General features: G+C 40.6%; 1 protein-coding gene across 6 annotated transcripts in view; it reads left to right on the plus strand.

Annotated features, from left to right (window-relative positions):
* Nucleotides 1–25,268, plus strand: part of TMTC1 (transmembrane O-mannosyltransferase targeting cadherins 1) — a 214,995-nt gene that overhangs the window by 94,739 nt on the left and 94,988 nt on the right. For 5 of the 6 annotated variants that reach the window (XM_073222795.1, XM_073222798.1, XM_073222797.1 and 2 more), the window contains exons 6-8: nt 1,572–1,653; nt 3,890–3,993; nt 15,502–15,691. In XM_073222795.1, coding sequence (XP_073078896.1) covers nt 1,572–1,653; nt 3,890–3,993; nt 15,502–15,691 — 376 coding nt within the window. The remainder of the gene's footprint in view (nt 1–1,571; nt 1,654–3,889; nt 3,994–15,501; nt 15,692–25,268) is intronic. The other variant, XM_073222800.1, reaches the window with a different exon arrangement.

Raw genomic sequence — 25,268 nt, forward strand, 5'->3', positions numbered from 1 at the left:
TTTCTTTGTGATACTAACCCACTCAGGTCTCACAAAAGGGTCTCTCTCCTGCAGACTATTCTCTTTGTGTAAAGAGATCTTATTCAAATGCAAATTTTAAGAGATTCTGAGAGAAATCCTTTGAGGAAAAATTGGGTAAAAAAGAGTAAAAGAAAAATGAAAAAGTAGGGGAAATCACAATGAGGTGGGACATGCTTGCTGGATTATTATATTGCATGGCTTTTTCCCTCCACTCTGTACTTTAAATCTAGAAATTTACATGTAGGTAAAAGTGACTTGCTGGAGGTTTTTGCTTGGGGTTTGTCAGTAATGTCCTCTCGCTTCCCTTCCATCATCTGTCTGAAGGCCAGCCGACCACATCTTATATATGTTCCTTGTGGAGCCGCCGTCTGTTTCTGAGCGAGAGCTCTGGTAGTTGGAGGGTCCGCACGAGTTCCTGACCCACTAGAAGCTGACATTCTGGTACTGTAGTTTGGTTCTGTAGGGGAGGAAACATTTTTCCTCTACCCTTCTAGGTTCTTCTGACCACTCTATTAATTAAATTGACATAAGAGATTGTTGAGACAAAAACAGACTTCATTTCCTATATACAGGAGCCTCACACAGACATGAGAGGTCCCAAGATAGTCAGGCATTTGAGGTTTGTATGCCATCCTGAGCTAAGGAGCTGGGGGTAGTTCTGGGACTTCAAATGGGAGGAAGAAAATTTAGAGGAAGGTGGAAAGAGCAAATGCTCCCCATGCCTTGCAGATAACTCTTTCTGATTTATTAAAAATTCTCTCTGGTCAAAGCTCTCTTCCCGGTGTAGGCCTGGTATCTAAATTCTTTTAGGTAGTTGAAGGAGAGGCAAAAAGCTTTTCTTGAGTGTCCTGGGCCCTGATTGTCTTCTCTTGAAATTATCCACATGCCCAAGTGGCACATTTTACAGAGGTTCATTCTGAACCCCTTCAGTTCCAAAGGCCTAGGTGGCTGAGAACTATCCACTGCACACAGGTGAGCTCTGACACTGACTTTGTTACCTTGACTCCATTTCTTGACCTCACACGACCTTGAGGTCCTCTTTTTTCAGGGTTAAGACATTTGTGAGATATTTTGTGGGTTGAAGACATGGTACCTTTCAAGTTATATTAAGTAGGTAAATAAACCCTTATACTTTCTAAAATAATCTCTGTGATGAGTGTAACCATATAGTTGCCACAATACCTGGGTTATTGTAGTAAAATCTATAGCTCACAGCCCTAGGTCCTGTTCTGTATATTGCATTTATTCCTCCCAACTTTCCTGTGATGTTGATAATACTATTATCCCCTGTTTTTTAAGTGAGAAAAACAGAGGTGCACAGAGATAAAGAAACTTGCCCTCGGTCTTCCAGTCAGTAAGCAACAGAGCTGGGGGGTTTAAAGCCAGGTGGTTTGGTTCTAGAAGCTGTATTCTTAGTTATAGTCCTTTCCATCTTATTTTGAGCCACTGCATCTTCACATCAAAAGGCAATTTTTACGCGTGGTGGAGAACATTATGAGTGGTGGTCTCTGACATGTACTTAAGATTTTCTTTTTTCTTTCCTGTTTCAGGTATCTGACAGCAAGCAACAATAGAAATTTCCTGCTTACCATGAGGCCATTCTTAAAAAGGGCCATTTTGGTCATAAGTTATGTAAGTATAGATATGCTTTTGAAATATCAGATAAGGACATTTTGCTTTAATTTGGCTCAGAGAAATGATCCAGATTGTTTAGCAGAATCAGCAGTAGATTCTAAGAACATGAGCATAGGACCCGAGAGTGTACATGCCGTCAATGTACAGGACTTTGGCAGGTCTATATGAACGCACTCCAGGGGTTCGTGTGCTCACTGGCACAGGCAGTGTGAACCGTGATATTTTACAAGCCCCTCTCAGAGTGCTGGTGGTGAGTTGTCGCAGTTACACAAACCTGGCTGTATCTATTGCTGTGTAACAAACAACCCAAAATGTAGCGGCTTAAAATGACCACCACCATAAATTTTGCACTGAATGCCCTAGTTTGGGCAGCCTCCAGCAATGGTTCTGTTCATCGTGATTTTTGGCTGGGATTACACGAGCAGGCCATCCCTCTGTGGCGTCTCATCCTCCAGGGCCCCTCCCTGTGGCCTGACCCTCTAGCAGGAAATCCAGGACTTCTTTACAGCAGCAGCTGGGTTCTCAAAGAATGACCGAGAAGTTGCAGGATCTCTCAGTCACTGGGCCCAGAACTGACACAGGCTACCTTCTGCCACATTCTGTTGGGTGACGCAAGTTACAAAACCAACCCAGATTTAAGGGGAGGGGCAGCCGGCTCCATTCCTGATAGCAAGAGCAGAATGCATACGCAAAGACGGTAGGCATTCTCGGTGGCCATCTTTGGTGGCTGTCACATTAATCATTTTTTTATGTCATTGGATGTTTCTATTCAAGGAGATTAGGAGGCCAGTTTCTTATGTTGTTGCAGTTTATTTCTGACAAACTCAAAAGTGACAATAAATTTTGATAGGAAACTTAGGAAAATGTCTTCAAATTGTAATTGTGACTTTTTTTTTCTCAACCCTAAAACGTGTGTATGGAAGAAGAGCATGTAAAAACAGAATGAGGTGGAGAGCCTTGACTGGACAATTTCAGCAAAAGGGCAGAACTTTTCTCTAAAGCACATTCCCCAGGATCTCTGCATAGAAGTAGGATGATTCAATGCTTGTTTCAGAATAGATTTATTTTCTTAGAATTGTATGGGAATGCAGGTAGTCTGATATCATTGCTACGATAAAAGTTGTCAAATACTAACCTGTTTGTTCTTTTTACAATTTATTTTCAAAGCAGTTTCTGCCATTTGTCTTTCTATTCTTTTTGTTTTAATTTATCAGGTTTTTTTCCTCTTAGTATTTTATGGAATTCATATATTTTTTCCTGTTATTTTCATATTGACATACCTATTTATAGTATCTTTAAGAATTTAAGTTCAGTTGAATAAGCCATTGTGTGTTCGTCAAGATGATTTTTAATTGCTGCCTAGGTGCTATTTACTTTGATAATGCTTTTTGCTGACACCATACATTTATTTTAGGTTTTTTTGATTTGAGGTCATTTATATAGAGGGCATACATGAAAGAAGTCAGTGATATTCATGGAAAAAATCCAGCCTTAACTGCCTCCAAAATTAATCCTTTAGCTTTCTAAACTAAAGATTCCAAGCAAAGATTTCCTTCTGACTTCAACAGAAACAACGTAATTGGTCATCAAATGAGAAAAACATCTAGGTCTATGCGTGTGGAATCTTGTTTAAACAAAATCTATCCACACAGAAGTGTCTCTGGGCCTCTAGTTTTCTTACCCATCTAAGCAAACAGGCTAGTGTCATTCCATGATAAAATTCCACTGGGTGACACAAAAGGTGTTCCCTAGGATGTGTTGAAATAACCTTCAAGAGTGTCCTATTGTAGGGCATGTAAGGGTTGGAATACTTGGTATGTATTCATTCAGAAAGTAACAGTGTTAGATTCCCTGGTTTAAATGAACTTTCACGGGTGTGTAAGTGAGATGGCTAAGAAATTGGGTGCTGGACAGTGGCAGGTTCAACTCCTGAATCTTTCAGTTTATGAGCTATGGGGTCTGGGTAAATTAGCTGCGAGCCTCAGCTTCCCCATCTACCACTAGGGCTCTCAGGAGGCTGCTTGTAAGTGCTTGATGCTGACAGCTCCCCTCCTCCTTGTCACCTTTCCATCTTTCCCACTCATCTTGAATGTTAGGATTTCATAGAAATACCCACTATCAAAAGTGCTTGCAAAACCACGTATCTGTAGCACGACCAGAAGGATCCTGCGGACAGGTGAGGCTCAGCCCCAACAAGCAATGGTTTTCTTACCAAATCTTCTTTCCTTTGAAGGTGGTGGTGGTTTTGTACTTCCGTTTGTGGATAATGGGCGGATCTATGCCCCTCTTTTCAGAGCAGGATAATCCAGCTTCATTTTCGCCTTACATTCTTACAAGGTCAGTAGAAATAAATAATTTTTAAACTTGGTATTTATTAGACTATTTTAAATGACAAGTTGGCTCCGCGTGTAAAGAAAGAAGGGTTGTGTTCTCTTCCAGGTGTGGCGAGCAAAGAAAATACTATCCATACATTTAGCATTCTTTTCAACAAATAGTGCCTTTGTCAGTATTATTATTACTCTTGTCCTCATATTGGTACATATTTATTAAACAAGTACTTTATTGAGCACTTATCATCAATAATAAATATCTATTCCTGGTGGCCCATATGGCAAATGTTTCAGAACAATGCACAGAGAAGCATATAGAGGTTGGTCCGACATTGTAACTATTTGTAAAATCAGTGGATGTGTTGAAAGTGACAAACGGAAATGAACAGCCATTTTTGCTAAGATATAGCTAATTATATCTTACTATTAGTCCTTAGAAGAGTTAGGGGTACTGGATCAAGAAGTGAGGTTGGTGGGTGGATCTGTCTCATTGTGGTTTTTAAATCCTTATCCATTCAATCTGCTGTGATGTGCAGCTGAGGCCCTCCCATAGAAGTATATTTGATAGTTCCATAACTTATCTTCAGGATATATTATTGCAGAAACATTAGGGAGCACTGTTCTTCAATTTTCGGTTTTCTATATCCTTTTAAACATTTAATATATTTTCATAATAGTAAACCTTCACTTTGTTGTGTTTGCAAAGACATGCTAAATTTTGGCTTATTGGTGGTATCTTAGGGACAGTAGACTGGTGATCTTTGCTCTAGTTTCTTTCATTTCCTTTGTATGCTTTCACAAATTTCAGCTTTCTTTGCCTTGTACATTTTTCTTTATGGTTTCTAGTCTTTTCTTCCTTCTTTAAAGACTATTTCCCTCTTAAAAAGGATACCTTCCAGTTTGAATAACCTCTTTATAATAAATATTATGTCACAATAGTTTTCATTACTTACAACACGTATTTATATTATGAAGGTCTTCATACACCTTCAGAAATCATGTAGTGTTCAGCCTCTAGTGCTTACATTTTCAGTTATAAATTATTGCTTATATCTTGTATTTTTCAAAATGTTTTTTTTAAATTCAGGTACAGTTGACATAATGCAATAATACAAAGTGTTGTTTAATCTTGTAGTTAAGCTTGATGTCTCTATCTTAGCATTTTGTTATGTTGCAATCTGCTGTCCTTTTTAGGAACCCTCACTGGCTTTCAAGATGTCCAGGGCTCTTGTGTGGATACGTTGCAGCTCATTGATAAATTGTTACAGGTTGTGTAGCTCCTAGTGTAGCTCCTCTCTGCCTTTAGAAGAAAAAGCAGATGGCGGGATCTCATTCTGCTTGTGGCTCCGTTTCCCTTTGTTAGCTTGGCGTTGGTTTCCGTCTGAGCTCTCGTGTCTCCTAAATTCGAGTATCCAGTCTTACGTTTGTAGTGAGATGCAGCCTGTTGCCTTAGCTTACCGGTTTCCAAAGCTGAGATGCCCAGTCAGAAAGAGGTAGGTGGAGGAGGACGAGAACAGACTGCCCTCGGCTCCCTGGCCCATCATTCCCCTCCTATCTTTGTCATCAGTGAACAAATGCCAGTTCCACGCTTCTTGGGGTCAGGACTGGGAGCCTGTCGTCTGTGGCTCACTGTCCACCTGTCTAGACCCTCTTAGCCGCCAGGGCGAAGGCTGTGTTTTTATCTCTCCTGGTGCCCAAAAAAATTCTTTGGTGGAACCTCTTGCAAAATTAGGACCTTGGGCCAGTCATTTTTCAGGTTCTGCCTTTTACTTACAGGACACATACATTCTCAGAGGGGTCTGATACCCATTTGTGTTAGAACTTTGTCTCTGAATCCATCTAAGTAGCTAGTCCCAGTCAATTCAGTCAATAAAAAGTAATAGAACAGAATATCCTAACACCTTTAGATTTTTCCTCTCCTTCCTTTGAAAAAAACCTATCTTTCTATTGCTGTGTTTCATAACTTAAAATAAATAGATACCCAGGGACATCTGGGTCACAGTTGCTATAAATGGCTTTTCACATTCCTCTAACATAAGTGCATTATAATTGGCTCTTTTGAGCATCCAGAGAATTGTCTGCCGTTTTTTTCTTGAGTAAGGTTTCCCCTCTGCTTGCATAATCGTGTGACCTCTGGTACCCAGATGATTCTTAAATTGGATTCCTTAGCCTATTTCCTACTTTTGTTGGTTTTTCTTCCCTTCTCATTAGCTGTGCAATTTAGTTACGATTTGGCTGGCTCTTTGAGTCTGTCTATGCTAATCACAGGTTTGTCATTCAGCTGTGTCTGTCTCATTAAAGCTTCACCTCTTTTACTGGACGTAGAGACTCTGAACAACTTTTATAACATGGTTACTTCCATCTTGCAAGTCATACCTTCTTTTAAAGGAGGTTTAATAACTTTATTATCAGATGAGAGTTTTCAGACTAGCTTTCTCTTCCTATAGTTATTAGTAACATAGCAACTTTAATAACTTTTAAGGGTTGCTTGGTCAAGTTTTCCCTGCTTCAGATGATGTCATGTGACTTTAGTTTAGATTCCTTCCTTCTCTTTTAGATGATCTGTTTCCATGTGTTTAGCCAGAAGGAAATACCCTGTCATTTTTTGCTTAACAAAACTGATATGCAAAGTCATTGTGGTGTGCTCATAAGAACCCTTGTTAGGAAAACTGATATAAGACATGGGAATAAGACAAATGATGTGTGATATTCACTGAAATGTACAGCATTTCTAACAAATTTAGGAGAACACAACTTTAAGTTATCATTTATATTTACTGTATTGTACAACTGTCACCTTAGAATTTAATGTAGAGAAATTTGATAGGTGTGATTATTTTTTTCTAGTAGAAAACTTCAAATGTTAGTATTTTGATTGAACTATCATTGATGTACAATTGTGTTTTGGTTTCAACTATACACCACAGTGGTTCAACCGTTACCTATATTATTAAATCCTCACCCCCTCATAGATAGTAGTGCCGTAACTATGTGTCCACATAGAAAGATGTTACAGAATCATTGGCTGTATTTTTCATGCTGCATTCTTATCCCCGTGACCAACTTATATTTTGATTGAGAATATATTTGCGCCCCCTTATTGCCCTCCCCCTCCCCACCCACAACACCCCTCAGCCCCTCCCCCATAGTAACCACCAGTCCCTTCTGAGTGTCTGTGAGTACAGCCAAGATTTGGAAGCCAAAATCGTATAAGAAAAAAGAATGTGAAATGTTCCCTTAATAATTTTTCATGTTGCTTATATGTCGAAGTGATATTTTGAGTACATGAAATGAAACAATATATAGTATCACAGTTAATTCATCGTGTTTCATTATATTCTTTTTAGTGTGCTAGAAAATGTGAAATTACGTTTCTGTTGGACAGCATTGGCCCAGAACAAGCCCTGGGGTTCTTGGCCGGCCTCAAGGACAGGAGGAGGGAGAAGGTTGGGTGCGTGGCTGAGGAGTAAGTGGTCAGGGGCAGGCTCTGTGTGCCGGGCAGCCTTTCTCTGCTTCTGGTTTGGCTGACTTCTTCTAATCTGCCAGTTCTGTGTTATTCCGCTGATTCTGAGTGATGGGAGGGTCTCTACTGCACTCCACCTTTTGGTGTAAAGACTAACTTAGAATTGAAGTCCCAACTGAAAATAAAAGCCCCTGGTGGTCCAAGACCATGAGAGCTTCTGACACTGCATGTAAATGACCACCCCAAATTGTGCCCTGGCTGCAACCTTCCAGGGCTTTATGCTTCTGCCCCAGCCAGGTGACCAAACCTGTTCTTGTCTCAGAAGCACTTGGGAATCAAGTGGAAGTATCAGTTCTGGGCTCCAGGGCCCAGAGGTGCTGCTTCCATGGTTCTGACAGACTTGGCATTTCAAAAGTGATAGAATAGGTTTAAGTGCAACTTGTCCTGTCAGAGACTTGTCATTTAGCCCACGTTTTATTCATCTGTTTATGTAAATCTCTTGAGAAATGTGATACTTAGACATTCAATCTTGTGAATCCTGGATTAAAAATAAAACAAAAGCTTAAGTGAAGTATGGCTTCTGCATAGGGCTGGAGCCTGCCTAAGAGACAACATTATGTTTCCACTATTAAGGCCCCTCTCTGCTGCCTCGCAATTGGTTTTCTGTCTGACCAGGTTTGAAGGGGACAGACTGTAAAGCAGTATATATTTGGTGGAAGAAGTATTGCTTTTATAATATTGAAAACGGTTGTCTTTCAAATCTAGGAAATAGATAAAATGGGATTCTCAGCAAAAGATTATAAAGGCCCCCTACCAGCACTATGTTTTTTTCATGAGATGTGCTCCTGAATAGCAGATAGACTCTATCTGTTTAAGGCGTAGATTTATTTCTGTTCAGAAATTATAGGCAAATGCTTAGGAAAGCATTAAGTTATGAAATAATAAGATTAAGATAGAACTCACCAGCTTCCTTCTAAAGAAGCTTGTTTTTCTGTCTCTCCATTTCAGTTGAATGTTCCAAATAGGCACAGTCCCTTAGGTTCTGACTGTCACAGCCTCAGGATTCTCTGTCTTCCTTATATTTTTAGTCCTTGAAGCCTGTAACATGAGGCTGTCTCATAACAAACTCTGAACAAATTGAATTAAAGTTTAAATTATTATTAAAATATACACTGTGTGTTTAAAGAGAGCTATTCAAAGCAAGTTGCTTGGCCCCTGCTCTAGCCCTTAGCAGGGTCTTGTGTTAGGAGGGCCTCCATACCTGTGTTTTCTGAAATGAAACTGAAGTTATTTTGCTCATTGAAGCAATGATTACCAAACTAAAGGGAATATCAGAGTCACCCAGGGAAGCATGTTAATAATGATTTCCTGGTTCATGGCCCAGGAATTCTGTTTGAATAGGTCCAAGGTTTGGTGAGAGTCTTTCTTTGACCAGCAGCCTAAGTGTATGCAGAGAGGGGTGTGTCCCCCTTGTTGACATCCTTGGGCATAACCCGTGTCCTCTGTGGCTGAAGAGCTCTCTACGTGAGGCCTGTTGGCCCCATTGCCTATTTTGTATTATGTTCATAAAAAATAGCTTGGGGAAGAAGGAGATCATCAAGATCATTGGGTGTAGTTTTCCCAACTGAAATGTCTCTGTTGAATAATTACTTAATTTGTCTTGGACGTGGGAATGAAGCGGACAAATACAAGAAAGAGGAAAGAGGAGAGAGTCAGAGCAGCAGCCTGTGAGGCAGCCAACTTTACCTCCAGACTGCGGATCGGGCGGTGGACGGTGCTGGTGTCAAGCACTTATTGACACTTTTACTTCTGGCAAAAAACTGTATAATCCTTTAAATCTACATATTGTGTTTCCATTGTAATCCTAAATCCCTGAGAAGCTGATAAAAATTAAAGAAACCATTGTTGACGTCCTTGCTAACGTTGGAACATAAAGGCAAAAAATGCTTTTTGTGACGAATAGAATGCCAAGCCCAGGGTTTTATTTAAGGATTCCATTTCTTGCTGTGTGATGTTCCAACAAACGTTCTCATCAGTGCGATCATCTGCTTACTGTGCTGCAGAGGGTTTTATGTCAGCCCTGCTTTGACTAAAAGCTAAAGTTTGCTTTTTTTCCTCCCCCTTCCCTTCCCCAACTCCCCTCCCGTCCTCTCCCTTCCTCTCCCATCCCCTTTTTTCTCTTCTTTTCTTATAAAAGCTCAAGTTCATCTGGGCTGCATTGTTCAAGAAATAAATCAGGGTCTCCAGCAGATGCTTCTCCATGAAATAACAATATGTATCCATTACATTTCCTTCCAGTTCTTTACAGTAATAAAGAAATGCTGGTGGAAGCCTGTCGGAGGCAGTGGAGAATTGTCCGAGGAGCCAGAAAGCTCTGTTGTGTGTGCAGGTTCCGCCGTGTGCTGCGGGACACCGAACGAGTCACAGCCTCCGCGAGGCCATTCCACACCGCAGAAGTAGGGGTGATGCTTCATAGAGATTGTGTTGGGATCAGGTAGCCCCCATATTTTGTGAACCAGATGATGCTGTACACGTCTAAGGGACTTGTAATGGTAGGTAGGGGATGTAGTTGGTTAACACACCAACGGGATTCCCGGGTGGAAATGGGGACCTGGGCCTGGTGTGTGCTGCGCAGACAGGGACGCTCGCTCAGCGGAAGCTCCATCTGTGCTCCATGAAGGAAAGGATGTTGCTTTGACATAAAATGTTGTGAAATGCTATACAGAGAGGAGCAGACCTTAGGTAAATGAACCAAATATTTATTTTGCAGGAGGCATTGTTTACTCTTTTACTAATATATGGGAAAAAAGTTGTGGCTGACAGGCTAAATTGTTGCAATTCATTTTTTCCTACTCTGACGAAGCTGCCTCTGTTAATAAGGTAACTTGATGGCATGTTAAAAAGGTCAGGGAGACTTAATGACATTTCAGCTTCACTTTATAGTTTATCCGTGGTAACAAGAATTCTCATTTAAACTATATTCATTGCAGTTTAATATAAAATAAGAAAAAGTAAGCCTGGCATGGCTTTATGAAGATGCTTCTGTGACACAGGAGGGGGTGTCTTTACTCGTACATTCTTCACCCTTAATGGTGTGTTCATGCTTATTGATAGTTTGAAACTGTTTTTACTTGGTGGCCCTGTCTGGGCTCTCTCCCATCTTTCCACCTGTTTAAATTCTGCATAGATTCTAGGATGTCATTTCTTAATCCTCTATTTTTCATTAATCTGTTAAATCTTAGAATTCCATTAAAATTTGATGTTTGTATTTTGCTATTATAAACCATGTAACATGATATGTGTTTTCACCACCAATGCTGTGAAAATGCCCTTTCGGAGGGTAGGAGACTAGACCTTACTAACAGTCAGCACCTAGAGAAGTACACCTGATCACTCAGCATTCCCTGAACTCCAGTGAGGCCCTCCTGCCTAGGGAGAAGGGTGGGGCAGGAAGTGGCTGCCTTTGGCTCGTCCTGGAGAAGGGAGTTGGCAGAAGAAGATGCTAAAGATGCTAAGCAGGTTATGCTTCGAAAAGGCCTGTCGTTATTGCTGGGGCGCAGTGAGACTGTGGAGACCCTTTGGAAGCTTCAGTGGTAATTCAGGAATTGAAATCAGGACAGCCTAGGGAGGGGCAGGACAGATGGCCCAAAGCTGGTGGGAGAGCAGGGTCTGGGGAGGACGGGGTGCTCCCTGTGGTGGCAAAGGTGGTTTACATTGAGGCTGGTGTCGTGACGGTGTTAGCTGATGCCCATCCCAAGAGGGCACAGATGGGTATACAGTCAGCCCAATGTCATGTATTTAGGAAACAATGAAGGAGTTTTTTCTTTTTGGTGAATTACAAGAAGGATCCTTTGAGCACTAACATTTTTATATCAAACAAGCAAGTGCTGTATATTTCTGTTTTCAGTGTATGATTCTTTCATGTGTACCCGCTATAGACATCTTTCTAGGACAAGGAAATATGTTAGGCTCATGTTATTTCCTAGCCAAAATGTTTTTACAGGCAAATAAAAGAACCTGTGTGTGATTTTGCACTTAACGCACACTGATATTTTTCTTGATGAAAGTGGAGATTTGGATTTGAAAAGCCACGCTTCCATTAGGTGCTATTTGATGTGTGCCAGTTCCTCCACGGTCCCATGTCCCCTCTCCTCTCTCCCTTTCATGTATTTCCTGGCTTGTCAGTGGGAATACACGACTGGACTGCATTGTTTAAGCTGGATTCCTGTGCTGTATCCCTGTGCTGTATATTCCCTTTTGTTGGCAAAACACTCAATTCGGCTTTCCTCCTGTTAGTGGAATTCATGATCGAGAATTGGCTAAATGATTCATTTTGTTTCTGCTCCTGCTTTAAAAGAAGAGAAACCAGCAAGACAAACGTATTCCACAGATTATTTCATTTCTGAAATTTTAGCAGAAATAAACAAGATGATTAACTTGAAGTGTAATTCATAGTCAATGAGTCAAAAAGAAATACTTTAGTTGCTGAGTACAGCTAGCTCAACTAGCCTGCCTCCTAAAATGTAATTTGCTTTTGGCAAGATTCCATGTGGCTTTATGCTTAAATTTGCAAAAAGTTCCCCAACACTATCTCAGTATTTCAAACAGTATTTAAAAGAGTTACTGGCAACACTGATCTGAATTCATATGCACTAGAAGGTAGATAACATCTCTTGGGTTTCTGGAGAAAATACATAAGTATTAAAATGGATAACTTAATAGTCTTGACACTTGGAATGTTTTAAAAGAAAGGGGAAATTGCTTTTTGTTCTGTGGTTTATTTTGTAACCTATTTGGGTTACAATGTATGTAAAAAGACACAGTTTTTTTTTAATCTAAAAAACTAAGTTGGGATTGTAACTTTAAAAAAATTCTTTACATTTGCTTTTTGTCAGTATAGTTTTGCAAATCTAGAAAATACAAGAAACTGAGGACAGCTTTCAGGGAAAGGCCAGAATGTGAACTTGGCATTAAAGTAACTTCTCCAGTGCTTGTAGCTATTCCCAGGTAAACTGCAGCTAGGCATGAAGAAGGCATTCCTGTCATAATTTGGGTGCCTTTTTGCACTAGATTTTTATGGGAAATATGAGAAAATGCCCGTAAATTGAGAAATGCATGAAGAACCCCTTTGTGAAACAGACCCATTATCCAGTTTCAGCAATTACAGGTCATGGCCAACCTTGTGTCACTCATATCCCACCACGTCTTCCCTCTTGCTGTCCATCATCGTGAAGCAGATTCCAGACATTATCTCATTTCATATGCATATATTTTGGTATGTACTTCTAAAAGAAAAAGACCCTTTAAAATTATAACCACAACACCATTATCACACTTTAAAAATTAACAGTGATTCTCTAGTATCATATCCAGTCAGTGTTTAAATTTTTTCTCATCAGCGGTTATTTTTAGTCGTGTTTTGTTTAAATTCAAATCTGCACTTTGATATGTCTTTTAAGCTCTTTTAGTTTAGGTGCCCTTTTCTCTCCCCGCTCCACCCGCATCCCCCCAGGTCCCCAATACAACGCGTCTGTTGAAGAAACTCCCTTCATTGTTTCAGTGGGATTTGCAACATTCTAGATTCAGCAGTTTCTATCCCTCTGGTGTCATTTAACACATTTCAGTGTGTTCTGTATTTGATGTAAACTGGTAATAAAGGGCTTGATCAGATTCAAGTTTAATTTTCTCTTTTGGACAGGGCTCCTTGGACGGTGTGTGTGTGTCCATCAGGCATCTGGATGCTGGCCTCCCTTTCTGTGTGTTAAGGTTGTTACTCAGTTCAAAGCAGCTGATTTAGCCTGAACCCCTCCATTAAAAAGTACCCTTTCAGCTTTTCGCCTAATTATTTGAGCATCCATTTATAATCATTGCTTAAAACTATTATATCAGAAAGAAGAGATACTGTTTCTTTAATGTAAGTTTTGCAGACTGGCGTGTACCTGAGTGACAGGTCTGCAGGAGTGTCTTGCTCAGTGTGATGATTCAGCTTTTGCCTTGAAAGCCAAGTGAGAGAATCTTTACTAAGAAACAGCGGTCAGCTTAGAAGCTCTGCAGTAAAAAGAAGCCCAACATGGCCCAATCATCTCTCTAGGGAGTTGGCATTCTTAAGAGATGTTTTCTCAGGCCCAGGCCTAAAAGGGATAAGGCAGTTTCTTTTGTTTTGTCTTTATTTTTGTTAAGGACCAAAGCTTGGACATCTTCAGGCTTTTAGTGTCTGCACTATTTGTACATTAACGAAGTGTTGGAAAACACTACTGAAATATCCCCATTCCTTTAACCCACTTCTCCGCTGGGTTTGGAGTCAGAGCAGCCATTGGTCCCCATCATGGAGCCTCGCCTGGTGTTCGTTGATGGTTGCCCATCACCAGCCTCGGAGGAATGCAGGGAAGGGGAACCCATCAGTTGGGAAGGCCTGGGAGGGTGACCCAACCGGGAGCCACTTGTTGAGAGGAGTCCAAGGTGGGCTGACTCTTCACATTGGAAGGTAACTTAGAAATGATCTAATATGACTTCTTTGTCAATTTGGAGAACCCCCTGCAGAACAATGTGACCAAAAGGCAGGTACTTTTCCTGACATTTTGTGCCCGTATGGTGCTCCTGTCATCCTGCCTCTTTAATTCTGTGAAGCTTCTTTTCACTGTTGGATTGTACATTCCACGGGGATAAGGAATTTATCTAATTATTCTGTTTAATCCCACATAGGGTGGCAAAAATAAACACAGCTGGACATTAGTTAAAACAGTGAAAATAGATTCTGTCTAATAACTACTGATCATAAGGAGAAGCTAAGTGCCATTCAGATTTGTGCAGAGGTGACTAGCATTTTAAAGAGAGAATGGGGCTTGGGGGACAAGCTGGGGCTCGGAAGAGGCAGAGAAGTGAAGCATTGCAAGGGTTGGTCCTCTAAGTGCAGCCATGGGGCTGTGTCTGCTGGCTGGCGGTTGCGAAGGTAGGATTCTGTCCTCCCAGAGACTGGGAGGGTGGGCCCTGTGCTTCTTGACGATGACACCTTAAAGGAATGACTCTTAGGTCCTTGAGAAAGACTTCTGAGTTATAAAAAATGCATGTTCACAATCGTAGGCCCTTTGGTTTGATGCTGTAAGAAAGCATGCTCAGGGGCCTTTGTCAGCTGTTGGCCAGAAAACAGACAGTAGGTTCTCCTGGCAGCCCTAAACTTTCTCAGGTAGGCGAGTCAGTGTGGCGGCACCGTCATCTTGGGGGGGTGTCTTCAGGCTGCCAGCAGCTATGCTAGAGTTTGGTCATCTCCTAGTGCAGAGGTTTGGATGGAGTTTGTTATGAGTTCTCCACCTCTCCGGAGTCTAGAGCAACTACTTCATGAATTTGTGTTGACTGAACAAATTTAAGTAAATTCAGTTCCTCTATTGAAAAAGGAAGGGGATCAACTAGAGTGCCTTCCACTTTACCTTAGTGCCTGGACACAGCCGGGACACAGCAGTCACCCTCCATTCCTTCCTGAGCCCACCTTGCTGTTCTTGTTAGCAGGGCAGCTGTTGTCCCTCTTCTTGAAGGCCAGACCCTTCACTTGTGAGTGAGAGACTTGATCTCCTTACCACAGATACTCTGATTTTTTAAAAATAATAATTCAGTATGGCTCAATCTGTTAGAGAAATGATTAAATATATGCACATCTATTACAGGATTCTGGGCACAATTGAAAAGGGACCCTCAAATGCCTCTTACCCAGGGAATCATCCCCCACAGGGCAATGTTTCTGTAACATACTTTCATCAAACTTTCCCATCATAGCATTTATCCCAGATTGTAATGTGTTTATCTGTATGATGATTTCTAAATACATGTCATGGAAACTCTGTCTTTACTTGTTCACCACGGAAAGGCCAACACCTCCCAGAGTGCTAGAACTACTAGATCTATTCCAAAATGACCAGTGTAATGATCAACAGCCTTCCATTCGACCTCGCTTTGTCCTCTAAGATAACACTGACCTTCTAGAAATGCTACTCAGTGAAAAATGGTGCATGAATGTTTGCGAAACGACTTGTGTCTCAATGATCGTTTTTCCCTTTGTAGATTCCTTACCTATTCCTACCTCTTGGCCTTCAACATGTGGCTGCTTCTTGCACCTGCTACCTTGTGCTATGACTGGCAGGTTGGCAGCATCCCTCTGGTCGAGACCATCTGGGACATGCGGAACTTAGCTACCATCCTTCTGGCAGTTGTGGTGGCCTTCCTGAGCCTTCATTGTTTAGCAGCGTTCAAGGTAATTTTCTTAAAATTCACAAGAACTCTGCCTTTAAAGATGGTCTATACTCAAAAATGCTCTTTTCCTAGCACAGGGGGTCTGGGTCAAAATCGAATCTACTCTTTTGTCTAAAAGACTTCGTTTTTTAATATTTTCCAGGTAGGTAATACATGTTTCAAACAAACCATGGCCACTTCAGTCATATGATTTCTTTTGTTGTTTCTGACCCTATAAAAATTGGGTCTGAAATTTCATGTTTGCAAGCAGTAAATATTTTTTTTGCTGTGCTTGATGAATCTTTGAACTCATTTGTTTGATGTCAGGTAATGATAAATGAGAAAATGATAATAAATTCCTAAGTGCTTAGAATATGGTTAAGACTCTACTTCCACTAACGGCTGCCTGCCCGAGTTGGTTGGGTGAGTCTCACTTCAAAAAGAAAATGATATGAAGCTGAAACAATTGATCAAAGGTAGCAAAGCACTTAAAAATATTTACTTACAAAAAACTGCTAGTGCATTGGGTCAGATGCTTCTTGCTTGAAAGTACTCCTGTCCCCTGGATCTGGTATTAAATACCCACAGTTTTTTTGGGAAGAGGAGGCTGATTTGCTTTAGGAGAACAGCAGAGCACCTAGAAATTTAAGGGGGAGATTTTGGAAGCAAGAGGGCTGAAGAAGGCTGAGATAATATGCTGTCCATACACTCATGGCTGACTGCTTAATGTGTGTACATGGGACCACTAGGGGACACAGGCAACGTTGAAAGCTTAGGGAGACTTGCCTGTTTGCTATAAATGTAAGTGAATTCTTCAACCCACACGCAGACTGGGCAGCAGAGAGTGGAAGCTTCACTGGCTGTGTTGTCTGTATATAATTCTGTTGGAATCATTGGCTGATCATCAAGCTATGTAGGCGCAGAGAGATCCCCCGGAGATGCAGGCAAAAGGGGGGGAAAAAGAAACTGAGCAAATTTTCAGCTCTCTACAGAGAAACAGATTTTCCAATTTGATCTCAGGCAAGTTGCACCATCTATTAAAACAGGAAAACCAACAAATTCCAAAAGAACAAAATAGAACACAGAGTCACTACAATGTGTGACCTACAATGTGTAGTTTTTAAGCAGATTACTGGACATGTAAAGCAACAGGAGAGTGTGACCCAAACTCAGAGGGAAAAATAGTCCATAGAAAGAGGAACAGAATCGTGATGCCAAAGGTAACCTGGCTCTTACATGCTCAGTTGATTTTTAGCAAAGTTACCAAGGTAATTCAATAGGGAAAGGAAAAGATAGGCTTTTACACAAAAGGTACTTACCTCTTATTGTACACTTAGAAATTAATTCCTAAACAAAATATTCCTAAGAAAATGAAATAGCACCAAGAACTCTAAAAGAACACAGGAGAAAATCCTTGTGAACGCAAAGATTTCTTAGGACACATAAAGTACAGACCATAAAAGGAAAAGGTGTTGAATTAGACATCATCGACTTAAAAATTTTGCTCATCAAAAGATAATGTTAATTGAAGCACAACAGCTTGTATCTGGGATTTAAAGAGCTCTTAGAACTCAATAATAAGAAAATAACTTACTAGAAATGCATGAAAAGTTCAAATAGAGACTTTACAAACATGTAATAAAGGTTATCAAACACATGAGTTAATGAACACATGTAATGATAGTCATCATTAGTCATTAGGGAAATCCAGCATAAAGCTCTGAAGAGATATCACTGCACACCCACCAGAATGACTATCTGAAAAGATTCACAACGCCAAGTACTGGCCAGAATGTGGGGCAGCTGGAACCCTCATACCTTGCTGGTGGGAATGAAAAATAGCTTAGCCACTTTGGAAAAATTAGGCAGTTACTTAAAAAGTTAAATATAAAAATAAGCACTTCTACTCCTCAAGAATAGAAGAAAACTGAGAAGCGATGGCAACTTCTATCTGCACAAAAGTCTTATAAGTAACTATTCATAGCAGCTTTAATAGAGTAGCTGAAAAGTGGAAACAACCTAGCAGCCTCGTACTGTAAATGGATAAACAATGTGGTAACTTATTCAGAAATTTAAAGGAACAAATAATTTATGATACGTATGAAACAATACAGAATAACTGCAAACACATCTTGCTAAGTGAAAGAAGCCTCACATATGCAACTACTTACTGTAGTTCCCTTCATAGGAAACATTGTCATCATAATTCTGCCTTTAGACATAGGAAAGTCTGGAAAAAGCAGAATTGTAATGACAGAAAACATGGGGATGGAGATTGATAAAAGATTTGAGGGTACATTTTGGGGTATGGAATGCTTTGTAAAATTTGATTATGGTGATTGTTGCTATACTGCATTCATTTACCAAAAATCACCCATATAAGCCCATAAATGTGTGATCTGTATCATAATAAAGCTGAATTTTAAAAAAAAGATTAAATGTTACAAAGCATGGAATGAATACAGAACTGAAGTTTGAATATCAAGACACAAAATATAATCCTGAAATATTTGATGAAAAAATTTTGTTCTTTGACGTGAAATTCACATAACATACAATTAACTATTTTAAAGTGTGCAGGTCAGTGATATATGTAGCGTGTCTGCAGTGTTGTGAGCCTTTCTGATTTCAAAGCTTTTTCTTCACCTCATTGAAAACCACCACACCGATAAAGGGATCACATCTCACGCTCCCCCGCCCAGCCCCTGGGAACGTCTCATCTGCTTTCAGTCTGTATGAGTTTGCCTATTTTGAATATATTATATAAAAGGAATTATACAATATGTGACCTTTTGTGTCCGACTTTTTCACTTTACATAGTATTTTTGAAGTTCATCCAAAATACAATTGTAGCATGTATCAATAATTGTCCTGTTTTATGGTTGAATGATACCCTGTTTGGTATATATATATATATATACCACAATTTGTTTATCCATTCATGTGTTGAACATTTGGGTTATTTTCACCTTTTGGCTATTAAGAATGTTGCTACTATGTACATTCATGTACAGGTTTCTGCTTGGACATATGTTTTCATTTCTCTAGGGTATATACCTAGGTGCCTGGTCGTGGTGATAAACAATGTTTAACTTTTTGAGGAACTATTCTCCACAGTGGTTGCACCATTTGATATTCTCACCAGGAATATACAGGGGTTCCTATTTCTCTACATCTTTGCCAATATTGATTATTTTTCATTGTTTTCTTTAAAGCCATCCTATTGAGTGTGAAGAGATATCTCATTCTTGATTTGCATTTCTTTAATGGTCTCTGAAGGATATCTTTTCCCGTGCTTATTGGTCATCTGTGTGTCTTTGTAGAAATGTCTACTCAAGCCTTTCGCTCAATTTTTAATTGAAGGGTCTTTTTGTTATTGAGTTGTAAGCTTTCTTTATATATTCAGGATTATTAAATCTCCAACGGACAGATGATTTGCAAATACTTTCTCCCATTCTTTAGGTTGTCTTTTCACATTCTTAATAATGTCCTTGAATGCACAAAAGTTTTCAATGTAAGGAAGTCCAACTGATTTTCTCCCTTTGTTATTCACTGGCTTTTGGTGTCAAATCTAAGAATGCATTGTCAGATCCAAAGTTGTGAAGATTTATGCCTCTGAGCTAAATATAAATAGGAACTACATAAAAATAAAGTATAACTTGAACTAAAATATCACCTTCTTGGTACAGCCTAGTGTAAGTAACCTATTTAAAACACATCACACAGCCTCCACTCGACTTAACTCCCTTTCACTTTTCAGTTTTTCTTCACTATACATCCAGTTTCTAAAGCGCTTCATAATTTTGTGATTTTATGTAATGCCTTTTTCCTCCAATGGAGTGTAAGCCCTATGAGTATAGAGATTTTTTATTTTTTCCCTGTTTCATTCACATACTTCCAGCATCAAGAGTTTGCCGCATCCAATGTTTATTACCTAAATTTTATTGTTTGCCACTCAGTGTCTATTATCTAGATGAATAAAACTATAAAAAGTTAGTAACTCTGTTCAGTTACATTTGGGTATGGAGACCTCCCTCACCCCCTTTTTTTAGATGAGCTGCCTCTAAAACCTATAAAAAGACCATAGTCAATACCAGTGTGAAATACTTGGGGGTCAGTAGAAGTTTGTGTTATTAGAATCTGGCCTTAGCTCATGATTGGCACGCCTGCTATGTTGTCACAGATCTGCAGGAGCAAATTTACAAGAGAGCTGGATTGGTGTGTCAGTGAGGGCTTAACTCGACTCCCTCCGGGCCGATTAAAGGGAGCGGTGAGTCCCTACAGGCTGTCATACAGGTCCGGTGTGTTAAATATGGACCTTCGTGTAGGCAGCAGAGCCCACACACAGCCACGCCTTGGCCCTCCCCAGAGTGTCTTTGATAGTAAGACGGATGAATGGAAACTTCCTTCATGGAAGGCTGTTAATCCTTTTCTTTCACAGAATTCCTTCCAGAATCACTTTAATGCATCAGGAAAAATATTAGCCACGCCGTTCCAGCAGTGGAATCCAGTAAGATTGAGCCCTTCCGTGGTGGCTTTCATCTGGAAAATCCTTCCAAACACTCAGTAAAGCCTTCAGCAATTCTAGGAGTCCACTTGCATGTCATACATGTCTTTTCTTTCAGAGTTTAGAGACAAGGGTGGCATCAGGTGGCCTCACTCTCTGTACTTGACCTGCTTATATACTAGAAATTTGTACAAGGCAGATTCTCCAGCCAGTTAGGAACCCCTTCTAGTGGGGATAATCCTTGTTTTTTCTGTGTGATGATTAGTTACAAAGGACATGATCTTAAGGGCTTTTGACTCCAGGACAATAAACAGTAGGACAAAGTTTTTGTGAAAATGGTGGTCCTGCTCCATGGACATTCTTCTGTGCTGAAAAGAAACAACGGATGAAATGTTGTAATAGTTTCAGCAACATAAACACAGTTTTGTCCACTTAGACCATTTCCAAATGGCATGTGTACTATATTGATAAGTGTTGGATTGAAATTATTTCATAATTCCTGGCTATGTCTTTAAATTTTGAGATAGTGAGGCCACACAGTACATTACCAGGAAGAAATATAATTGGATAAACAAGCATGGATACTGAGTCCAGGGAGTCATGGCAAATACTTCTTTTATTTTCACCTCTGATTCTCAGTCTTACATCAGCCCTGGTTTATATTCAGGGGAGAATATGTTCTCTTCAGCCTCACTACTTCTTTCTCTTTAATTCTCTTAATATTGATTGAGTGCCTTAATATTGATTAGTTGCTGGGATTAGAACTGTGAATTAAACTAAGGTCTTATCTGCATGGAGCCTATACTTAAACACTTACAATATTTCCTTATATGTGAAGTGCTGGTAAGGGCTGTGAAGAGGTCACTGCTAGCTTCACAGGTAAGGGGATATCTGAGCAGAGGCGTGAAGTACAGAGGTGAGCTGTGTGGCTGTTTGGGGAAGAGCATTTCTAGTAGCGGTCCTGAGGCGGAAGAGTGCTGGAGGGTGCCTGGGACAGGAGGGAGACTGCCATGGCTGGAGCAGTGTACCGCCGGCGAAATGGGCCGAGGGCACAGCTGAATGCACCCGTGTCCAAGCCATGATGGCAAGTGTGTGTGTGTGTGTGGACGCGCGCACACATGATTAAGCCTTGATCTTTTAAACATCTGCCTACATTCCCCTCTCCTGCCCTGCTTCTTTCTATTTGGCCTCTGGCTCTGTTGACAGGTGGTTTTGTCCGGTTTTCTTGTTTATAAGGCCAGGCCTTGGAGGGCAAGGAGTTGCGGGAAGGATTTCCGGTCCTTTAAAGAATTTAGATGCTTCTCTGAGTTTGTGGAGGAGGCAGGAATTGAAGGGAAAGAGCAGCTTAGAGTCAATAAGGGATCTGTAAGACACACAAGTCTTTCTTTTGCTAATATTACCAGCTCTTTTGGGGGAATGTAATTTGGGGCCAGTAGATAGAGACTTTATTTCCTCTCCAATGTACCCAAACTTTCTACCTTTGTATCAGTCAGGGCTCTGGAGAAGGAGTGAACTGTATAGTCTACCCTCTTAAAATTGTATTTACACTTACCTGACTTTTTTTTTTTACTAATATTTTAATAATTGACATAGCAAAGCTATAAAACAGCAGCTGTATTATTTCCCAGTACCCACCCTATGCCTTCTTTGAACACTTGTTCTTGTACATTTTTCACACTTACTGAAAATAAAAACAAATTCTGTACAAGTCAGTCAAGTTAGACACCATTACACACTGCAGGCTTTTGCAGGCCAGGTCCCCATAGTAGCTGGAGTCTTACTGTAGGCAGGTGACTAGGAGGGGATGTTTGTCACCTGATAAGCTCATGTCCAGCGTTGAGTGGAAGAACTGGGCCACGGGATCTGAGTTGTCTTTCCCTAGAAACAACTGCAGGATGAATTTAGAGATTGTTTCTGCTTTGTCCTATTTTCATGGCATAACAAATGGAAGACCTCAAGGAATAGTTTATTATTTATAGAAGAGCTCATTTGGTACCTCTGAGAATTTAAATATAGGATTTGTCTTTTTCTGTCCCTTTTCCTTCATCCCCTCTTATTCAAAACCCTTATTCACTAGGAGTATGTTTGAGCTTATAGAACATAATGTAGGGACCAACCTAGACGTTCATTATTCAATTGAGTTCTTTTCACAGTGAATTTTAAAGTGAACTAATTTGCTCTTACCCTTTGTGATGAGGAAAATCACTCTGTTGAAATGTGTATACAGGAGAGATAAAGAACATTTTAAGCCATGAAGACCAATTATTCTATTATTTTCTATGAATGGTGGATGTTCATATACCAGGAAAACCATAGGCTGAAAATGCACTTTGCTGCATCTCTTTGTAGTTCTTATATCCTGCATGTCAGACTGTTGACTTGCAATGAACAGTGATCTCTATCAGAAGAGCAGCCAGGCCAGTTTAGATTCTTTAGAGGAGGTGATGCTATTGGTCCTATTCTCCATAATTGCCCTTTCCCCACCTCTAATGTGATTTCCCTACATTACGCAGGAAGTACCACTAAATTATGTTTCCGAGTAATTTATTTGCTATTGATTCTTCATTACATTCTCAAAGAGTCTCTTGAGATTTTAAGGTAAAATACCTTTTATAATCTATGGCATATTTGTGAAAGTAAAACCTAAGGAAAGAGGGGGTTAATGATCCTGGACTTCCTAACAGTGAGCTCAGCAGAGAGATGACTGGTGAGAAAGGCCATTAGGCGGTGGAGGGATGCCCCGAGGGTGGGACTGTCAGGCTTGTGTTTTGTTTGTTTGACTTTCAGTAGAGGACACAGTTTCGTCCTAATCTGTCTATTCACAGTCTTCCACTCTGTTCCCTTGAAACCAACATGCCTCAGAGGCCACAGCTCTGGGCCCTGGGAAACGAGCTAAATTCTCAGGTCCACACAGGAATGACTCTGTAGCCTGACCAGTGGAAGTGACCACCAGTGACAGCTTAGTGGCGAAGGAGGGCCGGGCTGGGGGTGAAGTGGTGCGTCTGCTCCCGTAGGGAGGTGGCTGTGTTCCTCTCAGGGTCCTCTTCAGGCCTGTCCCCAGCCTTACCCTTGGTCAGCGTCCAGGCTAGTCTGTGTCACCACCCCTATCAGTATACTCATAAAGAACAAATACTTGATGGACAAACAGAATTTCAGTCTTAGGTCTCTTTCATTAAAACCCACATATATCTCCACAAGGAGGTAAAGTTAGAATGAGAGTCATTATTGGAAAGTATTATTTGCTTATTAACATTCTTACCTCCTTCCATAAAGGACTTGGAGCAGCTTATGGGAATAAGTACAGTGCAGTGGGATAGCCCCAGAGATGGAAAAACTTTTTTTTTGGCAAAGAAGCAGATCTTCATTATTTGAGGGCTTTCTGGTCACACAGTCTGTCACAATTATTCAACTCCACCACTGTAGTATAAAGTAGCTGACTCCTAGTATAGAACATTGTACTACACAGACCCATCCGTAATTTCTTTATATTATTTTGTGTTTAGCTCAGCCAGTAATAGGTTAAGGTGTTATTGTGGTGCATAGATCACTGTGGAATAACTCTTTAAATTTCAGAAGAGCCATTATGAAACATGGTAAAATAAGCATCTTGTTTTAATATACCAAGTGGTAAAATAAAATTGAACTTGAGGAACAAAATTGCATTTAATGGTGAATGGCTCTGTGCCAGTGTTTTCTTTCTGACCTATATTTCTCTTTTCAGCCCCTATTTTGCAAACTCCATATTCTCCATCCTTTTTTTATCTTCAACTCAGCAAAATCCTCTTTGTGCTACTATGGAACCAACCCTTTTAGACCATTCACAACCCATCCTGTGTGCCGTGCTTTGGGCCACTGCAGTCACTGGCACCTTGACATGGTCCATCTGCTCCATGACCACCAATGTCGTGGGGGTACCATCTGACCAGCCTAGTTGGTCCAGCCTCTTATCACTGCTCTCAGCTGGCTTCTCCCACCTGCTTTTTTACCTGTGATGATAATGTCCTGCTACTTTGGTCATAGTTTTCCAGGCCAGTAGCTGTGGTCAACGTTGGCCCTTAGGCTATGCTCCAAAGCTGAGATTTTTGTTCCTATCATTTCTTTGATGAGAGTTTGAAAATGAGCTCACTGCTTCATCAGATGCAGGGTTGGAAACCGGAGAACACACCTGAAGATCCGCTGTGACTACGTTATTGCTTCGCTGTGTAGTATACAAACTGTGACTTAGGTTCTGTCACTCTGTTTCATTTGGTAGTCTGACTTTAAATTCATGGCCACCAGTCTCAAGTGGGAGTCAGTCCCCTCCAAGTGGGAGGCAGCCCAGGTGTGCGCATGGAGGGGCATTACGCTGACTTCCAGAGCACAAGCCCTGAGGCTGGGACGGGGGAGGCTGTAGAGCAGAGCGGTTAGCACCGGCCTGAGACTGCGCCAGCTCAGCACACTGGCCTCGTTCCTGCAGCACAGCGTGGAGTCACGGTGAGCGGGAACCAGGGTCACCACCAGGGACACTCGGCGCAGTGCCTGGGCCTGTGGGAAGCACTGGGTACCTGTTCTCATAGTGTTTTTCATCATCTTCGTCATCACTACCATCGTGAAGTTGTCATGGCTTAAAGTCAGGAGCACCGTAAGGCTCCTGTTGCCATTTTGTAGGAGTAAAGAGACTTCAAAAGCATAATCCACTTCACTGCCTTTTAAATTCTATGTACTTCAATATACAGTCATGCTTTACATGATCACAAAATATTCATAATGCTGCTGAAGATTAATCCTGCCCACCCTCCCAGAACTCCTTCGATCCCCAATCCTATTTGCCTAAAAGAGGCCAAATTCTTAACCTAAAAGTTAATGATAGTAACATACTTTCATGTTTTTAATGCTAAAGCACATTTTAGAGTTTAGATATGTTGAAATGCATGTAACACAAGGGCAAAATCCTAACATAAAATTACTCCTTCAGTACAAAAGTGGATGGTTATCAAGAGGAAGGAAATAGTGGCAAATATCACTGACTGACTTATAAATGATTATTGGAATTATCACCTAAACCTGTAAACCATAGAAATAGTACAGTTGTCTTTAAAGGTATTTGGAAGTT

This window comes from Manis javanica, chromosome 15 (genome assembly GCF_040802235.1).
Source record: "Manis javanica isolate MJ-LG chromosome 15, MJ_LKY, whole genome shotgun sequence".
In the NCBI taxonomy this organism is placed as follows: domain Eukaryota; kingdom Metazoa; phylum Chordata; class Mammalia; order Pholidota; family Manidae; genus Manis; species Manis javanica.